General features: G+C 40.8%; 1 protein-coding gene across 2 annotated transcripts in view; it reads left to right on the top strand.

Annotated features, from left to right (window-relative positions):
• PNPLA2 (patatin like domain 2, triacylglycerol lipase) overlaps window positions 1–27,679 on the top strand; it is a 60,401-nt gene that overhangs the window by 18,630 nt on the left and 14,092 nt on the right. For both annotated transcript variants that reach the window (XR_015797120.1, XM_088146076.1), the window contains exons 2-7: window positions 17,185–17,417; window positions 17,631–17,696; window positions 22,370–22,579; window positions 24,146–24,206; window positions 26,228–26,398; window positions 27,537–27,669. Coding sequence is in view for 1 of the 2 variants with exons in the window: in XM_088146076.1 (XP_088002202.1) it covers window positions 17,185–17,417; window positions 17,631–17,696; window positions 22,370–22,579; window positions 24,146–24,206; window positions 26,228–26,398; window positions 27,537–27,669 (874 nt within the window). In the remaining variant the exon portion in view is untranslated. The remainder of the gene's footprint in view (window positions 1–17,184; window positions 17,418–17,630; window positions 17,697–22,369; window positions 22,580–24,145; window positions 24,207–26,227; window positions 26,399–27,536; window positions 27,670–27,679) is intronic.

Raw genomic sequence — 27,679 nt, 5'->3', positions numbered from 1 at the left:
CTCTCTCTTCCAAATAGATCTAGGCCATTTCAGCCTGCTCCAAGGCTACCCTGATTTTTCAGTGGGCTAGCTGGATTCACACAAACTCCACATGGTTTAGGCACGTGGACAGCCTATGAAGCCTTAAATCAGGGCTTCTTCCATCAGTATTCCCTTAAGCATCCTTTATGTCTACTTCTATTAAATGCTGCTCTATAAGCATGTGTAATTAAACCTTGTTGATGTACACCTTTGGTCACACTGGCCTTTGCAATGGCCTGATTGCAACATAAAGCCATACTGTGATTTGCTTTGAGAAGAGGAAACTGTTTATTATAGCTTTACTATAAAGCTCCTAAGTTATAGTTTATTCAGTAAACCATGGTTAAGCAAAACATGGCTTAGTGCAACACATTCTTATTGCAAAATGCAATAGTGCATTACAATGTCAGTGCTACAGTGGCTTTAGTCTGTTGCACCAAAGAGAAGTTGTGTGGCTCTAACTCAGGGGCCCCCAAACTCTTCAGCTCATTGACTCTTTCATGAAATTTCAGATTGTTCATCGACCCCAAACATTTATTTATTATATTAAAATAATTTAATAAACACTACTTTAACAGTACTATGAATAACAACCACAATAATAGATAATGATTTCATAAAAATAGGTAATATTTAAAATATTTAAAATATAAAATTTAACATACCTTTTTTTTTACTGAATGTTGATATCATTAATAGGAAGGATGCATCTGATGAGCGTCAACAGGGCACTGATCTTTAGTTGGAGATTGGTGAGGTGAGGGAGTATGCTCAGTATGGGAGGTGAACAGGAAAACTACACGTACGTATATCCTTCCCGGGACAGGTGAGATGAGAGAGACAAGGGGAAGGGTGGAAGGTCATAGACACAGCACAACATGCTGGTAAACGAGGCAGTAACAACACACAGCTGATGGAGACAATTCAAGACTGATCTCACTGGCGGCTGACCATCCAACCCTGGGCAACACTGTCTTGCCACTAGCCACCTCACCTTCAGGACTAGGGACTGGCATGGAGCTCTACAGAGACCCCAAAAGATTAATTGACCCCAATTGACCTTCCCTCATTTGTTGACTACCTATTGACCTCCAGACATTTACTGATCCCTTTTGACCCCCAGCCATTTATCAACCCCTTGGATAGTCCCATTAACCCTTGGGGGTCGATACTGACCACTTTGAGGAACTCTGCTATAAATGCATCCACTTAACCAGATGCATGAAATGTTACATTGTATGTGTGTATACTTTTGTGTGGGATAGAGGAATTTTAAACAGGGAAGTTAGAGCAACATGCAAAAGGCACAACTAATAATAATTTATCCTGTTAATGGTATCTACTCTGTGTACTAGATGTGATCCAGATAGAGCATTGTGGAAATTGATCCTCAAAGGAAGTGGGAGTTATGATGCCTGTATAATGTGGTGGATAATCACTCTCCAAAGAGTTTGTTATGCATAAATTATATAATAGTTGTATGCATTACTTCATTTTTCTTTAATTATTATAACAGATGCAGTTCAATAAATACAGGTATGTTCACACATTCATACATTCCCTTTGAAGTGGTACAGTAATTGCTAAATATGTTCATTAATAGTTGGGGTCAGATTAGGCAGTGCCAGGCAATTAGATTGTTTTGAAAACTCAGATCTTTTAAAGAGAAAACAGCCTCGGAATGCCAAAATGATGACATATACTATAATTGCTACACCCTTTAGAAGGGCCTGCAAAAATGATGAAATGCAGTTCATTGCTACATGGTGCACAGTCTTAACTGTCAGTCTGCGAGAAATGCTCAGTTGCATCTTACTACTTTTTTCCAGATGTTAACTATTTGCAGATTGTTTAGCATGGCAACAGTTTTGATAAGGGAGAAGAATTAATTCACTAAGAGCCCCCAAATTGTTCACTGGGATTCCTGAAATCCCTTGCTCTTGCTTGGCGAAAGTTGCTTTGTGCTGATAACACTTGCGTTAGCTTCTCTGGGAACACAGAAATGTAGAGATGGCTCTGAGCCAGGCTTTCTAAGAACTCTCTTTCATAGAACTCTATCTGGAATATTTGCATAGGGTTATTTTTTATTCAGAGGTAATTCCCTGCATGGCAAAGGCAATCTGCATGTAGGATTTACAGAGAGTTGTGTATGCCACAGCCTCCCTTCCTCTTTTTCCTGTATCAGACCAGAAAAGAACATCTCTTCCATCACCTTCCTCCCCTGCCTACAGGCTTGAGAGCACAGGAGATCTTCAAGGGAGGAATTATTAAAATAAGAACAAGCTAGACCAGCACGTACTATTTCTCCACAGCAACAAAGACACATCCTTTGACAACAATGCAGTGAGACAGTAATCAGTTCCTACAAGGGAGGCTTTTCTCCAATATTAAATTGTAAGCTTCTTTTTTTTCCCAAAGGAGGGGAAAAAAAACTCTTTAGAATATTTTTTTAGTGTTTTTTTTCCAGATTGAGGCAGGTCTTTCTATGGAGGTTCAGACTGCTGATGATAAGATGACCTGTGTTGACCTAGACATGAGGTGGGCAAGCCAGATTTATCCTATTTTCCACTAGAAACATATGTTCCCACAACTAAAGCAGTTGCCAAAGTTATACCCTTTGTTTTAAAGACATTTATCTCTTCGTTAAAGTCCAGGAACTTGTTTTCAGGGCCAGATTGAACATAGCTCCGATCCTCCTGCAATTTCCTCAAGGATCTATGAGATTTTTTGGGGGGGATAGATCCTGATATAGCACTTCCTATCCTGCTGCTTTATTGCTGCCTTAGCCTAGAATAGCCATTATACAGCAAGTTGGTTGAGACAAGGGAACTGAGAAGGATTTAACTGGGTGATATAGCTGCTGCGTTTTCACCTGATAACCTTAAGAGTGATAAAGAGCTAGTTGGCAAACTTAAATAACAAGGACGGCAAAAACCTTTATCTCTTACTTAAAATATTGATTACTGGTCTAAATTCTGGACTTTAAATTCTATTCTGGAATCATGGCACTCAGTCCCTGCAGCTCAAAAAACTCAGGCGTCATAGGATTTTAGGTGGTTGGGATCTAAATGGCATTTCCTTCTTAGCACATGAAGTTAAAAAACATCCTAGAAGACATCCCATTCTAGATCACTGACAAGACAACTACAGGGATGTATCCATGAAATCATCAGGACTTGAGTTTGACTCAAAGGAGTCTTTACGTTGTCAGAAATATTGATACATCATGCTGAGCCAAAACTTAGTTAATGTGAGAATCTACCCAATATGCAACTACTGTTGTTGTTGTTCAGTCATTAAGTCGTGTCTGACTCTTCGTGACCCCATGAACCATATCGCGCCAGGCCTTCCTGTCCTTCACTGCCTCCCTGAGTTGGCTTAGTTTCATGCTCATTGCTTCAGTGATGCTATCTAACCATCTCATCCTCTGCCGTCCTCTTCTCCTTTTGCCTTCAATCTTTCCCAACATCAGGGTCTTTTCCAAAGAGTCCTTTCTTCTCATTAGGTGACCAAAGTATCTGAGCTTGAGCTTCATTATCAATCCTTCCAATGAGCACCCAGGGTTGATTTCCTTTAAGATTGACTGGTTTGACCTCCTAGCAGTCCAGGGGACTCTTAAGAGTCTTCTCCAGCACCACAGTTCAAAGGCATCAATTCTTTGGCGCTCAGCCTTCTTTATGGTCTAGCTCTCACAGCCATACATTACTACTGGAAAAACCATAGCTTTGACTATGCGGATCTTTGTCGGCAAGATGACATCTCTGCTTTTTAATATACTGTCTAGGTTTGCCATAGCTTTCCTCCCAAGGAGCAAGCGTCTTTTAATTTCATGGCTGCAGTCTCTGTCTACGGTGATCTTGGAGCCCAAATAAATGAAGTCTGTTACTGCTTCCATTTCTATCCCTTTTATTTGCCAGGAACTGATGGGTCCAGATGCCATGATCTTAGTTTTTTTAATGTTGAGTTTCAAGTCAGCTTTCACACTCTCCTCTTTCACCCTCATCAAGAGGCTCTTTAGTTCTTCTTCACTTTCTGCCATTAGGGTGGTATCATCTGCATATCTGAGGTTGTTGATGTTTCTCCCTGCAAGCTTAATTCTGGCTTGTGATTCTTCCAGCCTGGGATTTCTCATGATGTACTCTGCATATATGTTAAATAAGCAGGGTGACAGTATACAGCCTTGTCGTACTCCTTTCCCTATTTTGAACCAATCAGTTGTTCCACGACCGGTTCTAACTGTTGCTTCTTGGCCCGCATACAGATTTCTCAGGAGACAGGTAAGTTGGTCTGGTACCCCCATCTCTTTAAGAATTTGCCATAGTTTGTTGTGATCCACACAATCAAAGGCTTTTGCATAGTCAATGAAGCAGAAGTAGATGTTTTTCTGGAACTCTTGTGCTTTCTCCATGATCCAGCGAATGTTGGCAATTTGATCTCTAGTTCCTCTACCTCTTCGAAACCCAGCTTGTACATCCGGTAGTTCTTGGTTCACATACTGCTGAAGCCTAGCTTGTAGGATTTTGAGCATAATCTTGCTAGCATGTGAAATGAGTGCAATTGTGCGATAGTTTGAGCATTCTTTGGCATTGCCCTTCTTTGGAATTGGAACATAAACTGACCTTTTCCAATCTCGTGGCCACTGTTGCATTTTCCAAACTTGCTGGCTTATTGAGTGCAGCACCTTAACAGCATCATCTTTTAGTATTTTAAATAACTCAGCTAGAATACTGTCATCTCCACTAGCTTTGTTGTTAGTAATGCTTCCTAAGGCCCACTTGACTTCACTCTCTAGGATGTCTGGCTCAAGGTCAGTGACCACACCAGCATGGACATCAGGGACATTAAGATCTTTCTTGTATAGTTCTTCTGTGTATTCTTGCCACCTCTTCTTAATCTCTTCTGCTTCTGTTAGGTCCCTGCCTTTTTTGTCCTTTATCATGCCCATCTTTGCACTAAATGTTCCTTTGATATCTCCAATTTTCTTGAGAGATCTCTAGTCTTCCCCATTCTATTGTTTTCCTCGATTTCTTTGCATTGTTCATTTAAGAAGGCCTTCTTATCTCTCCTTGCTATTCTCTGGAAATCTGCATTCAGTTGCTTATATCTTTCCCTTTCACCCTTTTCACATTCCTTCTTTCCACAGCTATTTGTAAAGCCTCATCAGACAGCCATTTTGTTTCTTGCATTTCTTTTTCTTTGGGATGGTTTTAGTTGCTGCCTCCTGTACAATGTTACGGACCTCCATCCATAGTTCTTCAGGCACTCTGTCTACCAAATCTAATCCTCTAAATCTATTCATCACCTTCACTGTGTACTCACAAGGAATATGATCTAAGTCATACCTGAGTGGTCTAGTGGTTTTCCCTACATTCTTCAATTTAAGCCTAAATTTTGCAGTAAGAAGCTCATGATCTGAGCCACAGTCAGCTCCTGGTCTTGTTTTTGTTGTCTGTATAGAACTTTTCCATCTTTGGCTGCCAAGTATATAATCAATCTGGTTTCAGTATTGACCATCTGGTGATGTCCATGTGTAGAGTCGTCTCTTGTGTTGTTGGAAAAGAGTGTTTGCTATGACTAGCTTGTTCTCTTGACAGAACTCTATTAGCCTTTGCCCTGCTTCATTTTGTACTCCAAGGCCAAACTTGCCTGTTATTCCGATTACTCCTTGACTTCCTACTTTAGCATTCCAATCCCCTAGGATGAAAAGGACATCTTTTTTTGGTGCTAGTTCTAGAAGGTGTTGTAGGTCTTCATAGAACTGGTCAACTTCAGCTTGTTCAGCATCAGTGGTTGGGGCATAGACTTGGATTACTGTGATGCTGAATGGTTTGCCTTGGATTCACACTGAGATCATTCTGTCATTTTTGAGGTTGTACCCCATTACTGCCTTTCCCACTCTCTTATTGACTATGAGTGCTACTCCATTTCTTCTAAGGGTTTCTTGGCCACAGTAGTAGATATAATGGTCACCCGAATTAAATTCACCCATTCCCGTCCATTTCAATTCACTGATTCCCAAGATGTCAATGTTCAATCTTGTCATCTCATGTTTGACCACATCCAGCTTGCCTTGGTTCATAGATCTTACATTCCAGGTACCTATACAATATTGTTCTTTACAGCATCGGACCTTCTTTTCGCTTCCAGATACATCCACAGCTGAACGTCCTTTTGGCTTTGGCCCAGCCGCTTTACTCTTTCTGGAGCTACTTGGAATTGCCCTCCGCTCTTCCCCAGTAGCATATTGGACACCTTCCGACCTGAGGGGCTCATCTTCTGGTGTCATATCTTTTAGCCTTTTAACATTGTCCATGGGGTTTTCTTGGCAAGGATAGTGGAGTGGGTTGCCATTTCCTTCTCCGTGGACCACATTTTGTCAGAACTCTCTTTCATGACCTGTCCGTCTTGAGTGGCCCTGCACAGTATAGCTCATGGCTTCACTGAGTTACGCAAGCCCCTTCACCACGACAAGGCAGTGATCCATGAAGGGGAATATGCAACTAGATCTACAAATTCCAGTGGCTGCTTTTTCAGCCTGGTGTCCTGTGGATATTTTAGACTTTAGTAGCCTTAACCTCCAGTCAGCATGGCTATCCATAGACAAAACAGGACCTCCATAACTCAAGCCAGAGGTCTGAATGAACTTTTTGCTCTTTTCCTGAGGCTTGTTCTGGATGAGAAAGCTGCACAATAACTCACCTTGGAACTGACAGAAGAGAAGCCCAGGGAATGGGTGGACAGGCAAGACTGCCAGTAGTTTCTGTTATGTCTATATGCTTATCCTAGCCTGCCTTCCCTTTGTTCAGGTACCTTTGAGAAGTGGAATGGAAAACTAGCTAATTAGTACTGAAGTAATGCATTTGCTGCCTCCCCTGCATCTTTCATAACTAGAAAGAGGGGGTGGAGGGCAGGCAATAACATCTGATGGACAAAGGGAGATATGGCAGGAGCCTGGGGATAGATTGTTCTCAGGGAATGTTGCTTCTGTGTTTAGTGCTAACCCTTTGTTCCAGTCCTCCTGTCACTTCCCTAGTGCCTGGTCATTAGACCTTAAGACCTTAGGTCCCTAGATGCTGCTGCCCAATGTCAAGTTGGCGTATCATAAGGCCTCCATCATTCATGATTTGATTACGGATGATTGGGGATGGAGGGGGTTGCTTGTGTCAGAAATTTGACCACCTGGATTTTGGGTGTAGCATCAGCTGTGACCCCAGGGTAGGGGCAGGGGCATAGTAGTGTCATCCAGAAAACTCTTGGGACTTTCAGGTTTGCTGCTTTGCAGATAACTGGATGTAAGACCCTGTTTTTGAAGTTGGGCTCTAAGGAATCAGACGGGATTGCTGCTACTGCACCAACCTCCCTGCTGCATAGCTGCTTTTCTATCTTAAGTTGCTGGATGCCATAGCTGGATTGGCAATACTGGATTTCAGAGGGAATTTGTGGTTATCCCTGAGGTACACAGTTCTACTGAGGTCTTAGTCACTGGCTGGAATGGCCAGTCAACAGCAGCCTTACATCGGATTGGAGACGTGTATACTCTCTTTGTTTGGTGATCCTGAAGAGCTCTTTGGTATAAGAGCAGCCAAATGTATTTCTCTGCTGTTACTGAGTCTGCAAATTGCCAGCCAGTGACCTTATTTAAGGTGACCTATCTCTCCTGGGTAAGGAGCTGAAAGAGCACCTGCAAGACTGTTGCGAGGATTATTTTTGGCATCTGCTGTATAAAGTCACTCAGATTCACTCTGAGTTGGATGCTATTTATGCAGGTCTAGCCTGGTTACCTGTGAAGAGTTTGACCCTGAGGAAGTGGACAGGGTTCTTGGATCTGTCAGCTTGTCCACCTGTGGTTTAGTTCCATGTCCCTCCACGCTGGTTAAGTCATCCTGGCAAGCAGCATGTAGTTGGATCCATGTGGTGGTGAAAATGTGTCTTTGAGAGAGGGGATGGTTTTGCCCCCTCCTCGAAAAATCAACACTGGAACCAACAGAACTGGACAGTTTTTGTACAGATTCCAACCTTCCTTCCTTAGGTAGAGGTCAAATTGCAACTTCGAAGGACTTTCGAGGATAGGATTTTCTGGATCCCTTCCAGTCAAATTTCAGGCCAGGACATAGTCCTGAGACAGCATTGGTTGCACGTTTTTATGACCTGTGATGAGCTCAAGATAGGGAAGTACATCCTGGCCCTCCTTGTTTTCTCAGCAGCCTTTTGATAGCAACGACTATGGTATCCACAGAGTTCTAGTGGTTGTCTCCTATTCTCCAAAGTTGGCTCCAAGTCAGTGTTGGTGGGGGTGAAAGGTCTAGTTTTCAGTGGTCTTTTCTCTCCCCATTTTTGTTTAACATCTACATGAAGCTGTGGGTAGATCATCTGTTAGGTGGGGGTTAGGTTTCATCAGTGTGCTGAGGATACTTAGTTATATATACAGTGGTACCTCGGTTCACGAACGCTTCTATTCACGAACAATTCGGTTCATGAACAGCTCCGTTCGCAAAATTTTGCCTCCGTTCGCGAACGCCGGATTGGGTTACGAACAGGATCCGCGGCCATTTTCCCTCCCGTGACATGTGGTCGCGGCTTCCTGTAGGGAGGGGGACTTTCTCTCCAAGCAGTATCCACCTCCCCACCTGCCTTCCTGTCCTCCACGCCAGAAGTCGCGTCGAGCAAGGTTAGCTTTCTCTCTCTTCGTGCTATACTTTGTTTCATATTTTTGTGGTTTAAAAAAAAAACATATGGTTCAGAACGGATTAACCATAATTACATTGAACCTTATGGGGAAATTTGATTCGGGACACGATCAAAAATCGGTTGACGACCAAATTTGGAGGGGTCAGAACGGATTAACCGTATTTACATTGAACCTTATGGGAAAATTTGATTCGGTTCACGACCAATTCGGTTTGCGACCAGAGTTGCGGAACGAATTAAGTTCGTGAACCGAGGTACCACTGTATCTGCCCAGCTCAGTCAAGTGATGCTGCCTCAGTTCTATTCCAGTGACTGGAGCCTACGAGAGTCTGGAGGTCGAAAAATAGGCTCTGACTCAAATGGCTCTGGGTTTTGGGTCCCTCAGATCCAGTTCTGGGGCTTTTCCAAACCTGGCTCTAGGTGGAGTTGCACTTCCCCATTTGGAGCTGGTACACAATTTGGGAGTCTTCCTGGATTGCAGCTCCTGCGTGAAGAACAGGTGGCAGCTGTGGCCAGGAGGGTCTTTGCACAACTTTGTCTTTGGTGCCCATTTCTGGATCAGAAGGCCCTGTTCACAGTTACTCATGCCTTAAACACCTCCCACTTGGATTTCTGCAGTGCATTCTGCATGGGGCTGCCTTTGAAGTCATCCGGAAGGCGCAGCTAGTCCAGAATGCAGCAGTGCAGATAGTAATGGGTGTGCCTTGGTACACCCCTGTAATATTGCTACTTTGTGAGCTGCCCTGGCTCCCAATAGGCTTCCAGGTGCAGTTCCAGGTGTTGGTAATAACTTGTAAAGGCCTATATAGCACAAGACCTGGTTATTTGTGGCACCACCTTTTCCCAGATCTTTCCATGAGGTCACACGAAGTAGGCATGCTTCAGGTCACATCGTGGAGGTGGTGCCATCTAACAAAGCCTAGAAGATGTCCCTTTCTGTTGCTGCACCTGTACTTTGAAACAAGCTCCCCTCCCCAGGTTTGGATGGCCCCAACCCTGCAGGCTTCCATAGAACCATGAAGACCAAACTCTGCTCCAGTGCATTGGCCAGATGATAGATGAGCCTGTTTTGTGATAGGGGTGTGTATTGTTATCACCAGGCTCTTATATACGGTACTTACTTTTGTTTTTCTTTTTTGGATCTTGATTTTCTCTTTATATTTATTGTTGTATACCATGCAGAGTCACAAATTGTGAGGGGGGCAGCGTATGCATTGTTAAATGAATAAATAAATACATTCTTAATGGCAGTTTTCATTACTGCTCTACTGACTCTGCATACTGGTCCAAACATTTGTGGGTACAAGTATTATCCGCAATCGCGTATTTCTTGCTTGCAGGGCAAACATCTGCTGCAGCCAATTACTTGCATTCTTTGAATTCTGTGTGGTGCATTATGGGATTTCTGCTCCAAGAAATCGCACAATGTTGGGAGAAAAGGGAGTGATTGTGTCACACTCCCAGCAGTATCTTTTTCTGCCTGTGGGTGACATTTTGCTTCATCCCACTTCCTGCTCTCAAACGCTCACTGGCTGACAATCCTTTAAAGCAAATTGAGCTCATTTCCCTCTTCTAGATTTTAATAATTGCAGTAGGTTTTGCCTCAACTTTTCACGGACAGTCTCTTCCCCTCTGCTAAATTTATAATCCACCAAATTAGCAAACGAGACCTGCATGAGGACACTGGGACTGCATGGTTAGGAAAGGATTTTAAAGGAAAGCTGTCCCTTACTTCTCCCAGGGAGAAGCCAGCCTCTGCCTTTGGGGCACATCCTGCAGGCAGTATTTCCAGGCCGTGTTTAGTTGATTTCATGTCCATCAGTGGCAGCCTTATTTTTTCTGTTGCTGCTTTTTGCTGCTGCAGAAGCAGCAGGGGTGGGGGTGGGTGAGGACGACAGCTCAGTGAAAACAAAGACTGGGTTATGTAAGAGATAATTAGAACAAATGTGAGGTATGTGAAAAGAGGAAGGATATCATCTAAAACAAATTGCCAAATAGTCCAGAGAAAGATCATCAAGTAATTTCGGATAGCCTTGCCATATTTCATTGGAGTAAGTTGACACAGCCAACTTGGGAAGGTCGGAAGATACTTTGGAAAATGAGCATGTAAGAAATTTGCAAAATTCACATGGTTTGAGGATGGTTCCTGGATTTTTTGGTGCTCCTGGATGTAAAGTCGGATGAGTTATGAAAAAAGGCATGAAGGTTTTGTTTTGAGGAATACAGTAATTTATAGGATGACTTCTCCTACCCCACCATTACATCCCAATGCAACTTCCCATTGGACAATCACACGGTCACCTGTGAACGTTGGCTGGAATCGTGTGCATGTCTAGGCTAATATTAGATCAGACATTCTCTGCAACACGAGGCTTTTCTGAACCAACCACATGTTTGCTCCCTGGACTGTCTGTTTTTAAAGTTTACAATAATGGCCCTGGTAGCCCTGCAAAACATTACTGTTCAGTAATGCCAGGATCTCTGATATCTCAAAGCTACACTTTTTAAAGGGCAAAGAATAAGGATTTATTCTCTGTACTGCATTTCCTCCCCTGAATACACCAGCAGCGTAACTACTGCCTGCTTTTATTTTCTTTCCAGCAGGGACAAAACAAAAGGCAAAATCATCAAGCTGCAAAGGGTCATTCAGGCAATTGGTTCATTGGTCCAACAATTTCCATATTCAGTGGAAGAACTCATTTTAAAACATCACCATCCCAGACTGGCCAATGCGTGCTTCAATATATTTAGATTTTTTTCCTAGTGTTGATCTGAAGTCTGCCTTCCTGCAACTTCAGTCTGTTGTTCTCAGTCCTATGCTCTGGGGTGATTTGCTGTCTTCTGTGTGACAAGTTTTCAGGATGTTGAAGAATGCTACTGTATAGAGTTGGACACACTTTGGAAATTATTTGGAAAAAGCACTTTGACCCTTGTACAAGCATAGCAGCTCCCTCCTGTTTGTTAAAAAAGACTTTCCCGGGAAGAGCCTGAAAAAAAGCAGCTACTTTAAAGAATGGATTTATTAAAATTAATCTGAGTCTTAAAGCAGCTGCAACTTCCTTCTCAGACTCATGTGGAAGTCAGGAAAAAGTCAGGTGTTTTTAATGTCTGGCAGAGCAGTACTCTCCACATACTCTTCTGAGGTCTGAAGCACTTTTGAATCTCTCTTTGAAGTGTATACAGCCCAACTAATGACTTCTGCTTAAAGCAGTCTTTAAAAAAATTACTCTCATATTCAGTTCTTTGTTTATATTCTGAAGGAAATCCTGGGTTTAAAGATGGTCATGAATGTGCCCTCTGTATGAATGTATGATGTAAAGCAGAGGACATTTTGAAAATCTGGATATATATTTCAGGCTTGTACTGGAATTGTATTCTAAGTAGACATGGAAATATAAAATGTAAACTTGTACACCCTTTCATGAATATAGCCATTCTTACAGGATTTTCACATATGAATAATTACATGTGATACTTTTACATGTATCACATGAAGTTACATAACTTTGGGGGGGGGGCATCTGTGTGTTTTCTCACCAATACAGTGTTATCTTCCTGTTGGACTGATTGAAGCCTCATATAATAAAATGTCCTCTGTGTAGGAGATCTTGGAGTTCCAAATGAAACTGGAATGTCCTTGGCTTGAGGTAGCACCCTTTACTCTGTAGTGGAGCATTTCCAAGAAGAGTTATAGATTCCAAAATGTGTATTGTCAGTGGCCGCCCAGATAAATCTTATATCCGTATGATGATATTTTTAATTCTGTTGTTTTCTGCCAAAATATTGTCGCAGATCAAATTGACCTTTCCTGACAAGGGAGCTTCTGGTGCTTCAAATTAAACATCTGTCTACTGATTTAAGTCTCAGGAAATTGTAAAAAGTGAAAAGGGCTTCAGCTTAGACCATCTGCATACTTAAAGGAGTGTGAAAGATGAGAAAAGAATCTGTGGGAACCAGGGCTGCCTCTGGTGTTCTTGGAGCAGGGCAGATAAACGTGGCTTAAAATACAGAAAGGATGCCCCATAATATTATAATAATATTGGGAAGGAGAGAGATTAGGCAAATACAAAACTCTGTTTGTTTTGAATAGTCATCCACTAGGAATGTGGACTAATTAAAATATTGGGCATACTTACTAAGATGTTTTAATACTAGGAGTGTTTTCTTCCTGCTCCACCATTCTTTTGACCTGTCTAACTTTCATTGATAATCCTCTCTGGCATTCTCAAATCTCAACTTGCTGAGCAGATGGTCTTTCCAGCCAAAGTTTGTTTGTGTGTGTACATAGCATTTTCCAAGGTTACTACGTATGTTCAGTTATCTTCAGTGCTGTTGTTCACTTTGGATCCATCTGAATAAATCCAATCCCCTTCTGGAAGGACATCAAAATTGGTCTCTCTTCTAGGAAGTCTGAAGTTCAACATGTGACTATCCATTTTCTAAAGGCTATTTTGGCACTGCCAAGGTTGCAGGATGATGTGCTCTCAATAAATGAAGCATCTCTTATGTGTTTTGCTAAGCCATGTTCCCTCCAGCGTATACATTGAAGGAGAGCTATTCAGTTTCTCTTCAGGCTTGTCTTAATTTGGTGAAAGGTTTGTGTTACAACCCAGCTATTAAAATGCAAAGTGTAACTTGATTACTGTACACGGGTTGGGCTGTTTAACATGACATATGTCATGCTTATGCATCCAGATGTTGCACACAGCTCTGCCCAAATGATACAGTATTTATTTAGATACCTTAATGTATATTCACCCAGCTCGCAGTAGATGTAATACCTTTATGTATGCGTCATAATCAATATGATTTGATGGACTGAAATGAAGAATTCAGTTGACCTTTGTTATCCTAGACATACAGTGGTGCTTAAAAGTTTGTGAACCCTTTTGAATTTTCTTTCTTTCTTTCTTTCTTTCTTTCTTTCTTTCTTTCTTTCTTTCTTTCTTTCTTTCTTTCTTTCTTTCTTTCTTTCTTTCTTTCTTTCTTTCTTTCTTTTTAAAGTTGTAGCCGCCCATCTCCCCCAACAGGAGATATTTCTTCATGAGTATGACCCAAAATATGATCTGTTCTCCATACAAGTCCTAAAACTAGATAAAGAGAACCAAATTAAACAAATGAGTCAAAAACATTATACTTGTTCATTTATTTATTGAGGAAAATGATCCAAAGCATATCTGTGTATGGCAAAAGCATGTGAACCGTATCCCATCTGTGAAACATGGTGGTGGCAGTATCATGGTTTGGGACTGCTTTGCTGCCTCTAGACCGGGATAAGCTTGCAAACTGATGGAACTATGAATTCTGAATTGTACATTATGTTTTTTTAAAACAAAACCAGCAATTTGGTTTTGAGTGTATATTTTTAAGGGTTCAGGAATAGAGGTATTAATAAGGAGCTTACTAATGAACAAGGGACTTCAACTTTGATCTGTATATATGTTGTAGCTTAAATCACTACTTATGAATTGTATACTAATATTGCACTCATAATGGTCCATTTAGCAATCTGCTTTATAGCAGAAGAGAGAAATAGAATAATAATATACTACATTAAAAGTTTTGAAACATAAAAACTAGTTACTATTTTGTAAATTTTCAGTTGTCCTAATCAGGGTATTTCCTTTTTTGGATATTTTCTCTTACAAGTAGCAGAATATAGAAGGGCTTTAAAATGATTATCTGTTATATGTTCCTAGAGTTCAGTATTGATACAAATGCCCTACAATATGTAGTATTCTTGTAGCATCTTTACTTATACGTGGTGCTTTGCGTTCTCTCCAGTAATACAGATGCCTGTCAGGTGAGCAAGCAGCAGAATAGGGAGGACCTTGTTGAAGTTCCCCATTCCTTTCAGTAGGAATGGTCTCCTTGATTCCCAGCATTTCATTGTAGGTGTTGTATGATGGCTACATTGTCTGATGTCCAGGTTTTGATTGACTAAAGCTTATAATGCTAGCAGGTGAATTAATACAGGCTCTCATGGTTCAAGCTGGATTGATTTTTGTGTTCTAGAGGCTTATATTTGCCAGCTTTTCTCCTCTCCCTCATGTGTGTAGAAAATCTTGCTGAAGGGGATATACACACACCCTCTTCAGCAATATTTTCTAACTAGAGTGCCCCAGAAGAAATGAGAAAATGAGTGTCTCCTTGTTTTTCTGTCATCAGGCCTCTGACCTACTCCAATTCAGAGGGGAGGCCAAGAATGAAGCAATTGCTCTCTGATTTCCACAAATGTACTTCTGGAATTGCTTGATAATAAAAAGCTGTGCAGTTAAGTTTTGTTCATCAACCACCCCAGTTTTAAAAAGTGTTCTTTTTTAACCTGGGAATTCCTTTGTGGAGATTCACATAAAAAGTTGCTGCTAGTTTCCATCTCAAAAAACAGAAACTTAGGCCCAGTTTTTGGTGTTGAGAAGGATGCTGCAATATCATTATTGTGTGGTGTTAAATTGTGGATCATCCTTGAGTATTCATGGAAACTTTCCTTTTCCTAATTTCAAAATCATTTGAGATTTGCTGTAACCAATGAGAAACAGAGTGGAATAAGCAATAGAGTTGCTGGCCACACTTCTGTTTAGAATTGGAAATTTAGAATGTATATAGCTAAACTAGAGCTTGAAGCTTAAAGGCAAGATTTGGGTGTTCTGAGAAGCACATTGGCACTTCCTGAGGTAATACAAACTCTACTCAGGTGTTAGTTCTTACCATGGGAATCATAAGTACCCTACCATTTCCAAAGTCATGCAGACAATGCTTGATTCAGGATATGACAGCCATGTAATGCAATGAGGACGTCTGCACCAAGGAGGTATTCACATGTATAGCTGAACATGTGTTGCTTTTCTTCCTATGGGAAAGTAACACATGTGGGATGCCTTTGCTGATTGCATGTCTCTGGTATGATTTCAGAGAGGGATGTGGCTCCTGCTGCTTGTGGGGTGGACAGGGTTTTGCTCACTCAGTCTTCCAGTCCCATTGACAGAAACAGCTGACTCTGATTTCCCCTTCAAATGAACTGATAATCCTAGAGATTCACATACTTTTGACACACACAAATATGTAGCTTTAGATCATTTTCCTCAATAAATAAAGGAACAAGTATGATGTTTTTGACTCATTAGTTTAATTGGATTTTCTTTATCTAGTTTTAGGACTTGTGTGGAGAGCAGATCGTGTTTTAAGTCATAGGTACGCAGAAATACTGAAAATTCGAAAGGATTCACAAGCTTTTAAGCACCACTGTACATGGACTTGCCCAGGTAGTTGCCAGAAGTCAAGATTGACCTGAAAGCCCAAAACTCAAAAATAAAACCAAGTAGTCATGTTTCAAGTTAGGCAATTGTTGCTGACTATTAGGAGTAGTATTTGATTGAAAGGCATATGCCTTGGGCAAGTTGGCTACCAATAAAAGAAGAGAAATAAAAATAGTATAACCCATTATAACACAGTCAGTTGAGCTCTGCTTAACCTTGAGTATATTTTTTGTGATGAGCAGGAAACACAGTATAAGGTAAACAACTTTGGTCTTAGGGGAAAAGGTCAAATAGCAATGAGATAATTTTCCCAGCTTAGAGGTGGCTGATAAAGAGAACTTTGGGCAGCACAACAACATTGTCCTGAAAACAGTGCTGTGTTTAATAGTTAACACATTGTCAATGGATCAGATCTGTGATGTACTCCTGAGCCCAGGATGGAGAACCTGACAAGTGGTACAGACCTTTAGGGAAACCGTGTTCTTACTGTTTTCCCCAAAGCAGTTTATCTAGATCAGTGTTGTCCAAACTTGGCCACTTTAAGATGAGTGGACTTCAACTCCCAGAATTCCCCAGCCAGCCATGCTGGCTGGGGAATTCTGGAAGTTGAAGTCCATTCATCTTAAAGTGGCCAAGTTTGGACAACACTAATCTAGATGTTTAATTCATATCATGTCCAATTAACACAGGCTAGGTAGTTCTTGTCATGTATAATGTAGAACTATAAACAAAATTCTTTATACACTGGGTATCAAAAAGTGTGAACAGAATGGCATCTACTGTGATTGAGGATAGGATAAAAGGGAGCTATATGGTAATCTGCTTCCTGTTGGGTATTTTTTTAGGTTAAATGAATAACCCTTAGAAAATTATAAATGCTACACTTGTCACATTAATATTCTATCAATATTGAGGCCACATTTTGTGGTGAGGGAGCCTAAAGGCAAAACTTTGGCTGCAGAAAGGATTCTATCGATACAGAGAAAGTCACTAGGGGACTTTGGGTCGGTCACCATCTCTTAGCCCAACCTTCACTGCAGAGTCGTCGTTAAATGGAGTTTCCCCATGTAAGCTATGATGAACTTGTAGAAAAAGAAGTGAGATATAAATCTAATAATTTAAGAATAAAAATGAGAATAAACTAATCTGTGAATTAAAACTTATGTGTTGCAGCCTTATCCCTAATCATTTATAATTTATATTGTTTTCTTTATACTAGGTGATGCTGGAGCAAATATCATTCATGTCTCTAAAGAAGCCCGGAAGAGGTTTCTTGGCCCTTTGCACCCATCGTTCAACCTGGTGAAAATAATCCGTGCCTGCTTATACAAAACCTTACCAGGCAATGGACATGAATTGGCCAATGGACGTTTAGGTATTTCATTGACCCGGGTTTCGGATGGAGAAAATGTCATATTATCCGAGTTCAACTCCAAAGAAGAGCTTGTCCAGGCAAGTAGTAAGTTTTGGGCTTTCTAGTAGCTTTGAATGTGAAGCTATAAGTGCCTATCTCCCAGGAACCAGCAGAGTGGACATGACCTGTTCTGGTCATGGAAATTCTCCTTTCTTGCTTCATCTTCTGCCTAGATTTATCTTCTGTAAATAGTGCAGGCTTCTCTAGCTAGTTCACTTATTTCACATGGTGTTTTCCCATCTATCTCTCAGGCATGTGTTTGCAGTACTTTCATCCCAATATACTGTGGCCTGATCCCTCCAAGTCTTCAAGGAGTGGTAAGTCAGCAAGAGACTGTTTTAACTTTCAGGTGTTTGGTAGTGCATTACAGGAGTCTCTCCCGCTTCCTCAAGAGGGAAAGAGGAAACACGCAGACTGGGGAAAGTGACGTAATATACTTCATCATTCTCACAAAGTGATTGGAACAACATACAGTTGTAATCAATTATTCTCAAAGGACTGATTTTTATTTTTATTTATGAGATCTAATTAGAGATATGAAGTCTGGAGAGGGAAGTACAGAAAATTTAAGGGGGAAAATGACTTTTTTTTCCAAAAAAGGGAAGGAAAAAAGGAAGGAAAAAAAGCAATAGTATTATTTGTAGCATCAGCATTTATTTTTCTGGATCATAATATTTATAGACGTAATGTATCCTTAGCAAAACTTCATTTGGGTTTAATAGAATGGAACCAAAATGTACTGCTGCCAGTGTTTGTTTTTCTATATTGGTTAAGTATTGACAACAATTTTGGAGAAAACATCTGCTGCTACAAAGGAAATTTCACAACGTTGGATTGAAATTGAAGAGCTGCCTGGACTAGGATGTCCATGACCAAACCTGGGACTTTGATGTGACAGAGTGATCCCTCACAGACCATACAATATTCTTCAGCGTTGCTGTCAGACTTTGTTTTAAAACTTTGTAAATTTGGGGGGGGGGTGCCAAAGCAGAGGAGAAAATATATTCTGCTAGGACTTGGAGAGAAACCATGTGATTCTTGGGCTGCTTCTCTGGCTGGGCCACAGACAGCAATGAGCCACTTCCATTTCCAGTCCTTCGGCTTGAAGAGAGATCTTGAGGGTATTAGGATCCTCATGCTTTTTCACTGTTAGCTGCAGAGTCAGTGTTCTCCTATCAATGATGTCTGTAAAGCACAGATACTAAGCAAGCCATAGCCATTCCAAGGATGATCGGTTTTATTATTCCCACATTAAAAATGGACAGCTGAAGCTTGAAAACATTAGACTGCTTAAGCCTACATAGCTACATTAAGAACCTTATGGGAGAAAAGCTGGATAAAAGTATTTTAAATAAAATCACTGAAGGCAGAAGTGAAACAGGGATTTCTCAGTTCGTAGCTCAACCTCTTATTTACTCTGTTGTAGTAATTCATACAAACAGACATATACAAACAAAGAGAAATCTTACATTTTATTTGGCTAACTTAGTATCCTGCCTTTCTTCCAGGAGCTCAAGAAAACTTACGTAGCACTCTCTTCCCTAAATTTTCCCATCAATAAAAGCCCAGTGAGGTAGGTTACCTAGAGAGATCATAACTGTTCTGAAGTCTCCAAGTTAGTTTCTATGGCAATAAGAAAGGGTGAATAGTGCAGATACCTTGGGTTAATACAGGAGGGAAGAGATGAAGGCAGACAGCAGATCTTTGCACCAGAATTCTAGGGGAGCCACTATTTTAAGGATGTTTGAAGTGCCTTGAAGATGCAGCTCACTGGGACTTGACTAGTCAATGGTATAGTCTAAGTGGGAACCAAAGTCAGATTCATAATTCAAGGTGCTCCGGCAACCTAAAAAGACAGTTCCCAATAACTGGCATGATGCCAGTGTGGGTGGGCTTGGGAAGGGCAGCTGGGCCCATCCACTGACATCATCCAACCTTCAGCAGGCTTGAGGAGCAATTTCACCATCTAGCCAAATTCTGTTCCCAACTTTGTCTAAAGCATGAAGTAAAGGAAAAATAATACAGGATTGCAATATTGGCTGCCTCTTCTATCTATTCAGCTGTTGTTCTTTGATTAAAGTAGAAATGTAGAGGATGTGAAAGGGTATAAAGGAAGAAAAGCAGAAGCTTGATTGACTTTTTGCATAATGGATGTCCCAGCCTAATTGTCTATCCAACATAGCTAACGTATAGCAACGTACAGTACTGAGTTTCCTGGAATTGGCTTTGCAGAAGGTTATATCAACATGTTGGTTGCTGAAGAACGTGGTGTGCTTCTCCTACCTCTTGCCAATTGGCTTCCACTCAACTTTGAACTTCCTTCTGTTTTTAATATTTTTATCACTTCATACACTTGAGATTCAGTTTGGCTCTAGAGAATCTTTTGTGAGAAGAGATGACAGATAAGTTTTGGAAAATGAACCTCTTAGTTCTTTTCAGTTTTAGAAGGATTTGAGGTTAGGGAGATAGTGTTTTGTCCTTATTTGGGATCAGAGAGGTGCTTATAGGCTGTTCTAGACTGTCGCAGGCATACCTTTTCCCCTCTGGTCTCAGTAGCACTAGACTGCTTAGCCAGCAACAAGTTGCTAACTCAAACTGCATAACAGTGGAGTGATGGAAGCCACCACCCGCCCTGTGCAATTCTCTGCTTAGAACGTTGCCAGGGAAAAAAAGGAAAAGAAGGGGAGACAGATTCTAAATAAAAGTGCTGCTTAGTCATATCTTTTTGTGACTCCATTAAAAAAAATTAATTCAACTTGAATTATCACAGAATGAAGGGCAGGAGGAAAAGCGCAAAAGGAGTCTAGAGATGACAGCAAAACATTATTTCCAAACACATCCCTTTTCTGCTGCAGCAGTACCATGATTGGCAGATGATCTTCCCATAAGCTGGTGATGTATTGAAGAGGGTGGGCAGTGAAGTCGGGAGACTCAGTCAATTGCTTTGCCTATCCCATGCAGTCTATTCAGAATCTGAACAGTGCCATTTATTTAGCAGTGGGTCAGAACAGAGACAATAGAGGCAGGGCAGGGAGCGGTCTGTATATGTTTCTGCTGCCTCAAGAATGGATGGATGGTACTTTAACTCAGCAGTGGGGAAAAGTTCTTACTGAATATTTGCCGGACAGGTTCTTTTCTTTCCGTAGCCCGTTAAGTACGGCAAGTTATATTTTGCCTTCTGTGAAAACACTCCCTTGATCTCTGGCTGTCAAACCTCTTGATGTCATTGGTTAATCTATTCCAGTGGTCAGTAAGGACATTTGGAATTAAAGGGGTCCTGGTCATTTTGGCAGGCTTAGCTGCACCGATGGCTCATTGGTGGCTCTTCATGTTTAAGCCGGGCTGTTGATTTTCTGAAGTGAGTTTTAGAATTCAGAATGGGACATCTATTGTTCAATAAATGTTATCGTTCCTGGGCTGCAGGAATGTACTGTATATAATGGAGAAGCTGATCTGCTTTTGAAGTTATAACATCAGTAAATCATCTCAAAATAATGAACAAAATTATTTTTCTTGCATTTAGATAATGAAATTATGATTACTACATAGAATGTTTTTTTCCATGTGAATTATTTCTCTCCAAGCTTGGCATTGTTTTGTTTTTCATGTGGTCATATTCTGGGCATCAGTTTTTCTTTTTCTACGAGAGATGAAGCCAGCAATTAGCTAACTGTGTTGCATGTGATTGTACTCTGTAATGCATCAGTGCAACTCCTGATGGCATTTAACTCTTTTGTTAAATGCCATTGGAAGTGGCAACTGCCCAATAACCACCCACCCAAACTAGAGAGAACTAAGTTTGTGTGGAGCTACAAGAACTCTGCTACCTCCGAGCCCAGTGTGATTCATTCAGTTGCCGTGATAAACCAAATGTGGCTCAATATACAAAGGAACTGGTTTTGAGCCTTACACACACGCTGCTTATCTGCCTGCTCCTTCTCTTTTGAACCAGGAAGAGGAGCTTGGAAGGTTATGCTTCTGTTTAAACAAGTCATAGCTGAGAGTTTAATCTTAACCACATTTTGTTTTTACAAACCTGAATTGTTTTGGTTAACCCCAATCAAGAATAACTACAATGTGAGGTTCACGCACAGCATCAAACCATGGTTGATTGGATACTTTTTTTCCCAATTTCAGTCTGTGCTGTCACAATGGAGGAAAAGACTGGGGCTACAGGAAGGGTATACAGAAATCTGAAGCTCACACACAGTATAAAAGTATCGTGTCTCTGTGTTTGTGGGAAAGAAAGCACAAGACTACTGTACTTCTTTGTTTAACTTCATTTTTGTGGCCTGGAAGCTTCCAGAGGAGGTCACCATGAACTGTTTGTTCCCTCCTGGAAAATAAGTAAAAGGCCACAGATAAAAAAGATGGATTTATTTATGTATTGCTGTTGTTACATAAAGTTGCTAATAATAAGAGTAGTATGGGGACTAGCTTTATTTCAGAAAAATGCCTCCATCACCTCTTCCTCAGCTTATTTTTAATTCCAGAATAGAACTCAGAAGCTGCCCAGTCCTACACCTTACTAGATGAAGCGGGGTTAGCAAAGATCTCATTCATTAAAATTACAGAAATATGTAGTGATTTATTAGGGAGTAAAAAAAACTTCAACTTCCCTTGATTTCTTGATGCCATAGGTGTACATTTCTTGCCACAATGACACCAAATGATGAATTATGTATTGTGATGTGATGATGCAAGCTAGGCCCTTCTGTACTTGCATTGCAATGTACCCTGCAAGGACATAAGAGCAGAAGTTTGTGTCATGACATTGCAATCAATGTTTTGTCATTTGCTCACTCTTACTTCCCCCCCAGAGATGGTTTTGCTTGATGGTCTAGCAAGCTGCACTATATAACCAAGTAACTATACATGCCATTGCATTTGCAGCTATCTACGTGCATTTAGAGATCTGAGAGGGGAAGAACAGATTGGAAACTAAAAGAAAGACAAAAAAAAGCTAACATCAAATTTTCTCTTTTCCCAGAGATATGTTGATGGAGGAATTACTGACAACCTGCCTCAATATGAGCTGAAGAACACCATCACCGTATCCCCTTTCTCTGGGGAGAGTGATATTTGTCCACGGGACAGTTCCACAAACATTCATGAACTGAGAGTCACCAATACCAGCATTCAATTTAATCTGCGCAATTTGTACCGCCTTTCAAAAGCCCTGTTTCCTCCAGAGGCTCAGGTGAGACCTCATCATGACCCCAGAAGACAGATAGTGTCATTTTTATTTCAATAATTTGAGAGCCAGTATGGTATAGTGCAGTGTTTCTCAACCTTAGCAACCTTAAGATGAATGGACTTCAACTCCCAGAATTCCCCAGCCAGTCATATATCATCTTTAAGTATCATCTTAAAGTTGCCACGGTTGAGAAACATTGGTATAGTGGTTAATGTGCTAAACTAGGAGTGGGAAACGTAGGTTCTAAACTTCACTTAGTCATGGAAGACAGCTGGGTGACTTTAGGCCAGTCACTCTCTCTCAGTCCTAGATTAGAAAGTAAAAAAACCCTACTATTTACCAACCTGCACTGGGCCAGCAAGGTAAATTATGGTGAGTAATCTTCAATGAAGAGCCCTTCATCCTGTGGTGGATCGATTCATTATTATTGCTGCTGCTGCTGCTGCTGCTGCTGCTGCTGTTGATTCACCACCTTTCATAGCTAGTAAAATTTCTGATATAGGAAGTAGCTATAATCTACTGTCATTCCCTCTCATGGCCTCCTAGCCCAGTTAGCTTGCATTTTTGTAACAGCATAATCCTCTACTATTTATTTGGAGGTAAGTCCCACTGTCTTTAGTGGAGCAAAGCTCACCTGTGCTTGGCAATGCACACACAGAATTAATATGTTGGGAAAGCAGACTCAACACAGGACTTTGTTACAAGAAGAAAATACAGATTCCTCCTATATTTATTGCTAGCAGAGGGGTTGGAAAGAATTCCAGAAGCCGTGCTCAGCTTCTTCTTTTTTAGAAAGTGCTGAAGATTAACATAACTTGTTCAGACATTGTTAAGCTGGCTCATGCTAAAAAGTCATGGGACAATAAGTTTTCAGTAGTTTGGAAACATCACAGCTAGAGGGCAGCTGTTTCATTCCAATGGCAGAAAAATGGGGAAAAGATTTCTGCAGAATTGGCAGGAACTTTATGGAGTTTCTTTTTTCCCCATGGAGAAAGGAGACTTTCACCAATTCCCCCTTTTCACTCTGAAACCCATTTCAGGACCAGACCTGAGGAGCTTTTTGACAGAACCCTGAAATCCATTATCAGAGAAACAGCCATATACAAAGAAATAACACCAACAAATAGGATGTCAGCCCTCCTTTCTCCAAAGTCCCAGTGCATCAGGAGGCTTTTCAGATTCTGTTAATCATGGCATTTGCTTTATCCCAGCTTGCAGGAGAATATGGATTAGCACCATTTTACAGAATGAAATAGGGCCCTGTCTTTAATTAGCAACATAGAGAATAACTGGAGATGTGTTAATTTTACTGTGTTTCTGTCTGATCACGCCCAGTCTACAGTGATATGTATCAACATTGCACTGACCAAGTCTGCTTGTCCTGCCTAAGACTGATGCAGAGGTCTCCGTTGAAGGTCTCTCTTGCTGCCACTTCTGAGCTGGAAGTCCGTTTTGAGACATGGATTCTTCCCCCTGCTGAAGTCCGTTGGCATAGGCATGCTGGTAGTGCAATGTTTAAATGTCTTAGAGCTAACCGTAAGTAACATGCTTCATCTTATCTCTCTGCAGGTTCTACAGGAGATGTGCAAGCAAGGGTACAAGGACGCTCTTCACTTTTTGAAGAAGAATGGTAGGCTCTTACTAGTTTTGCGTTCTCTAGCAAAAGTGAATCTTGTGTGGGATGTTCTTTCCTCTCCATCTATTTCTGTTGGAGCATTAAAAAGGGGAGCCAATCTTGCATTCCAGTCATGGCTGTATATCGCCCTGTCTAGTCACTTGTTGCTTTGTGGAAAATGTGTAAAACGTGTAGTCCATTTTAATGAAAGCAGCATCTGAATTAAGTATGTAAGTGTTCAAATTTCAAAAATAAAAACTTTCCTACTAAGTAGAATGGAAGGAGGAGATCAGTTAAATTATTACAAGGTGAATTACCGATATCAATATTTTTGTTTAATTTAAGTTTAGCTCCTTTTCTATTCTGTATTATTAAAGAATTTAACTCAGTGTTTTATATTCTCTTGCCCAAATGGAGATTTGTTTAAATGAAAACTTTCTTTTTGAATGGTAGGTATTTGCATAATTTTATATTTATGCATAGAGTTACAATAGAGAATGTTACTGATCAAAGTACAATGAAATTTGGACAAACTGCCTTGAAATGAATGGAAGCTTTGGAAAAGTATGGTGATGTGTACCTTTTGCTGTATGGTTTATTCAAAAATATTTTTAAGCCATTCTTAAAGATACAGAGCAGTATACAAAAAACATGACCAAAATTAATGATAACTGATAAAAACAATAATATATATACAATTCAAATAATAGGCCAGCTAAAGGCTGTAATGTAATCCTCTAGATTTTGCTGACTTATAAGTCCCAGAAACTGCAGCCAACATGCTAATACAGTGGTACGAACACTTCTGTTCACGACCAATTCGGGTCACGAACAGCACCGTTCACAAAATTTTGCTTCCGTTCGCGAACGCCGGATCAGGTGAAGAACAGGATCCGCAGCCATTTTCCCTCCCGTGACACGTGGTCGTGGCTTCCTGTAGGGAGGGTGACCAAATTCGGAGGGGTCAGAACGGATTAACCACACTTACATTGAACCTTATGGGAAAATTTGATTCGGGTCGCGACCAATTCGGGTTGCGACCAGAGTCGTGGAACGAATTAAGTTCGTGAACCGAGGTACCACTGTACTGAGGGATGCTATAGTTCAGCAACATCTGGTTTTCCATCTCTTCTCCATGGAGAAAGAATTTCAGCCACAACAAAGAAAACACTTTCTCTGTTTTGTTGCCACATGATGCACTCTTCTGCAGAGGTACCGTCTGCTTCCAGAGGTGCCTAGGTCATGTTGAATGTTTTAAAATAGCATCTTCTCTAACTGAAAGTCATGTGATTCTGTAGAACTCTGTTAGGTTGTCCTGCTAATTCTGTAACTGGAGCATATTGTCCGTCTCTGTAGCATCACCTAGTGGTGCAATATTTCTCATGCAACCATTTATCCACTGAATTGTTTTCAGTCATGGCAGCGTGTTACTTATACCGACAGAGGGATTCATGCAATTCATCGCTCTACACTGAGATTAAGCAATCATAGTGATACAACCTCGGTCTAATTGCCTCTGTCAAGTCCAAAGTTTTCTTACAGTTGTAGATATAAATAGATAGATTTCTGTCCTCTTACAGTAGAGCTATAGAGTTACTAACTGAGTGATACTCAGCTGAATGTTCAGGTCTGATTTTTATATAAAGACAAATTGTAAGCTATTAAGTTTGAACTGTTTTGTTTCAAACACAGGTGGAGAAAATTGTACATCTGAATATCCCCTCCATCTGTATTTTTTTCACAAAAGGATCTACACATACTAGCAGTTTGATGTTTATGAAACACCAAAGGGCATTCATTACAGAAATGCCATGATTCACTTTAAAAACTATTTTGGTTTGTGGCTATTTTTGTCTGGCTGTTTCTTGTCCTCTGCTTATTGTACATAATAGCCAATAAGATGACTTTCTTGCAAAGGATCTTTTTGTCTGCTACTACCTTGTTCTCCAAGGAGAAGGAGTGAAGAGAGATAATTCACAAGTTTAATTACATTTTCTGGTGAACTCACAAATCTGCCACTTACCTTTTCTCTCTAGCTCTCCTCCAGAGCCAAAGACCCCCCCTCCCTCTGGTAGCCATTAGCAGCATTGCTGAGGAAAGGGACTCTGAGAAAGAAAAAGATGAGGATGATCAGCTGGGAGAGAGTGCTGAACTGGCAGAGGCTGAAGAACACATCCTTGAACACTTGCCTCCTAAATTGAATCAAGGTAAGGTCTTTTGTTGGAGAGGAAAGTTGCTGTATTGCTTTATCTCCTCTTTATCTGAGCTCTTCATGTTCTCGATCAGTTTTTCCTGATTTGGCCATCCTCCAGATCCATGGACTTCAACTCCCAGGATTACCAGCCAACATGGCTCTTGCTGAGAATCCTGGAAGTTGAAATCTACTGGAATGGCTGTTCTAGGTATGCTTTTTCAGAATTTGGATAAGCTGAGCAAAGGAAAATGTGTCCAAACATAGACATAGTCATTGCCCTTGGTGGTGGTGAAGGAGAAGGAGAAGGAGAAGATCATATAATTCTTGTACCCAATACTTTGTTCAAGATAATCACAGACTAAACTAAAATTCCCTGGCTCTGCTGAGGAAACTGACAGTTCCTTGATTTTAACTACACAATTGGTGATTGGAATTCAAGTTCTTAAGATCCATTTTGGTTTGCTGTGAAGTGGCAAGATATCTATGAATATAAGAGAGCCAGTTTGGTGTAGTAGTGAAGGTGCTGGGCTAGAAACCAGGAGACTGTGAGTTCTAGTTTTCCCTTAGACATAAAAACCAGCTGGGTGACTTTGGGCCACTCGGTCTCTCTCAGCCCAACTCACCTCACAGGGTTGTTCTGGGGAAAATGGGAGGAGGAAGGAGTATTAGGTATGTTTGCTGCCTTGAGTTATATTTTAAAGAGGTGGGATAAAAATATGATGATGGTGATGACGATGATAATGATAATGATAATGATAATGATAATAACAACAACAACCTTCATTGTCCTAAGAATAAGTGAGAACAACAGGGTACCTGTCAAATGTCTTGGAAAGATTATGGACCAAAAATGTAAATCAATTCAATTCAAGAAGAGTTCTAATTGTTGGTTTTTTAACTGAATTTTTCTTTATTTAGAATCTCATGAGGTAATAATAGGGGTGTCATTTAAGTCGTGGATAAGTGCAAATTTGGGGAGGGCCTATAACAGGCAAGGTAAGGGTTAGCATTGAAGAATACAATCCTTTGCAGCTGGATTAGAAGTGCAATAATTAAATGTAATAAACGGGTTGAATTTTAAAAGAGTAATTGGGTTCTGCTCTCAAAATTTGGCAAGGGACATTGATTTAATGTATCTTCTCCACCTGCAGCACTCTTGGAAGCCTGTACTGAAAGGAGGGGATTATTCACTTGTGTTGCCAACCTTCTACCTGTGCGTCTGGCCTCTACTTTGATGCTGCCATATACTCTTCCTCTAGAGTCTGCTCTCTCCTTTACAGTCAGGTACATTCCG

Source organism: Python bivittatus, unplaced genomic scaffold (genome assembly GCF_059951505.1).
Source record: "Python bivittatus isolate LINGU-HERP-01145 unplaced genomic scaffold, Pbiv_v1 ctg000480_np1212, whole genome shotgun sequence".
Classification (NCBI taxonomy): domain Eukaryota; kingdom Metazoa; phylum Chordata; class Lepidosauria; order Squamata; family Pythonidae; genus Python; species Python bivittatus.
Note: the sequence above shows the minus strand (reverse complement) of the source record. Positions and strands in the feature narration are given on the sequence as shown.